Source organism: Barbus barbus, assembly GCF_936440315.1.
Source record: "Barbus barbus genome assembly, chromosome: 26".
Taxonomy (NCBI): Eukaryota; Metazoa; Chordata; class Actinopteri; order Cypriniformes; family Cyprinidae; genus Barbus; species Barbus barbus.
Window position 1 is genome coordinate 30,595,221 of NC_136754.1, and position 2,500 is coordinate 30,597,720.

General features: G+C 42.8%; 1 protein-coding gene across 2 annotated transcripts in view; it reads left to right on the forward strand.

The window, feature by feature from the left end:
- Positions 1 to 344: 344 nt before the first annotated feature.
- LOC306846211 (NAD-dependent protein deacylase sirtuin-5, mitochondrial) overlaps positions 345 to 2,500 on the forward strand; it is a 6,638-nt gene continuing 4,482 nt past the window's right edge. The window contains exons 1-4 of one of the 2 annotated variants that reach the window (XM_079379378.1): positions 345 to 439; positions 528 to 693; positions 989 to 1,091; positions 1,298 to 1,431. In XM_079379378.1, the coding sequence (XP_079235504.1) occupies positions 1,004 to 1,091; positions 1,298 to 1,431 (222 nt within the window). In that variant the 5' untranslated portion in view covers positions 345 to 439; positions 528 to 693; positions 989 to 1,003. Of the gene's footprint in view, positions 440 to 527; positions 855 to 988; positions 1,092 to 1,297; positions 1,432 to 2,500 lie in introns of those variants that run through there. The other variant, XM_079379379.1, reaches the window with a different exon arrangement.

Here is a 2,500-nt window from a genome sequence, read left to right on the forward strand (position 1 = left end):
CCATCGACCTCCATCAGCGGCCGCTGCTCCACCGGGCCCGGCGCAGTGTCGCGGCAGATGCTGGAGTCGGTGAACCGGCGAGGAACGGTTACCGGAGAGACGCTGCTGCGCTGATCCTGCAGGGGGCGCTCGCGGCCTCACCGACACATCACAGAAATACTGGATAGCGCTGTAAATATAGGATCATCTATTCATTCCAAGATATCTGACGTACAAATAGAAATCAATTCCATCTATTTTCATGGGGCTGTTAAAAAATTAATGAAAATAATAATAATGCTGTCATTGCGACCGTGTGATTGGTCCATTCCGAGCAGCGCTGAGAAAAGCAACGGATGTCACGTGACTCCGGACACGACACGTCAGACTGCGAGGCTAAGTACAAATAGCGCAGATGTTGGCTCAAGTTGAAAAATCAGTGATAGACAGAACTAAAAAGGTCCCAGTGTACTACTCTATTTGTACTATATCTTCCTATAACAGAAATAGTTCTGAATTCATAATTTGACTGATTCTATGATCATCAGAGAGTGACTGCAGTCTCATCATGAACCACTAGAGGCAGCAGAGACACCCCATCACCATAGAAACAGACGCGCTTTGCGACACCTGAACATACTTTACGACATGTTTATATAGTTTACGGCAAGTACTACGCCTGGCAAGAGTATTTTCACAGTAACTTCCGTCAGAGTAAGATCTTTAAAGATTATGCTGTTTATCACTTATTCTTATACGAACGATCATCTCATCAGTGTTTCCAGCGGTTGTCTCTGATCTGCAGTGTTTTCATCATTATAGCAGCTAAACTAGCGCACACGAGGAGTCTGCTGCTGTGCTGACAATCATTTCATGTCAGTCTGGACTGTAATCTGTAATATAGTGAGATTTGATGATGTATTCAGTGCTGTGATCAGTAAACCTCAACAAGACTTTAGTTGTGTCTGTTACTGATGTTGATGATGCTCCGTTTGTCTGTGTTTGACAGGCTAAAGATCAGTAAATGCTCATTAATCAGCAGATGTGGAGGACAGCAGCAGCTCTCTGCGGGAGATGGACAGCTGTCAATCAAATCATCCGCGCAAACTCAGGTGTGAGACAGAGCCAGCAGCTCAGAGCTACAGTAACTACACACCAGATATACAGGCTATCATGCTCCGACATCACCGAGAGCTGATCGTGATCTGATCACAGCTCTAGCACTGAGGAGAAGCTGTCTTCTGGGAATCACTGGGACGTGTGTGTGTGTGTGTGCGTGTGTGTGTGTGTGTGTGTGTGTGTGTGTGTGTGTGTGCAGACATGGCTGAGTTTCGTGAGATCTTCTCGAAGGCCCAACACATCGCCATCATCACAGGAGCTGGAGTCAGTGCAGAGAGCGGCGTACCCAGCATCAGAGGAGCCGAGGGACGCTGGAGGACCTGGAAAACACAGGTTACACACACTCACACACACACACACACACACACACACACACACACACACACACACACACACTCACAGACACAAGTAAGTTTTTGATTAGTATCCTAATAAACCATACATCAATGGAAAGCTTATTTATTCAGCTCTCAGATGATGTATACATCTCAGTTTCACAAAAATGATGTTTTGTGCTCCAGGGTCACATATTAAAGTGTAAGATTAGATGTTTTATCACGCTTATATATTTTATATATTAAAATAAGTGCCTCCTTAAAACAACCCAACACTGTACATGATAATCCTCTCTTCATGAGCAGAAAAAAACACTTCTAGCAAGTCATTTATAGTCTTTCCTTGCCATCTACAAATTATTTTATTTTATTTTTTTACAATTATAGCACAGTTTATTATGAAATGCTCTGATCATGCTGATTAATTATGCTAAATGTAGATAAAGAAACATGTTGTCACAGCAGTCAGAGTCATATGAGAGAGAGAACCCTGAACCCTGACCCATCCGCTCTTGGTGAAGTGGTGTGTCAAGTCAAGTCAAAGCTTATTTATAAAGCACTTTTTTTTAAAACAACAAGTGTTTATCAAAGTGCTGTACATGCAAGAAGTAATAAAAAATGATACAACCAGTGACACTAAAAACACTGAGAGACAATAAAACAATAAAAAGAAGCAGCTCTCATATAGCGTTTAATGCCAAACTATAAAAATACGTTTTTAGGCTAGATTAAAAGACAACAAGTGTTTGAGCCTGTCTAATGTAGAGGGGCAAGCTGTTCCAGAGCTTCGGTGCCGCCACTGCAAAAGCCCGGTCACCCCTGCTCTTCAGCCTTGCCAGCGGGACAACCAAAAGCAAATGGTCAGCAGACCTAATGCTCTTAATGGAACATATGGCTTAATCAAATCGGACAGATATGTAGGTGCTACCCCATTAAGAGCTTTAAAAACAAAAACCAGAATCTTAAAATTAATCCTAAAATGGACAGGTAACTAGTGAAGGGAAGCCAGAACAGGGGAGATATGTTCCATCTTTCGTGTACCAGTCAGGCCTGACTAATGTCTATAT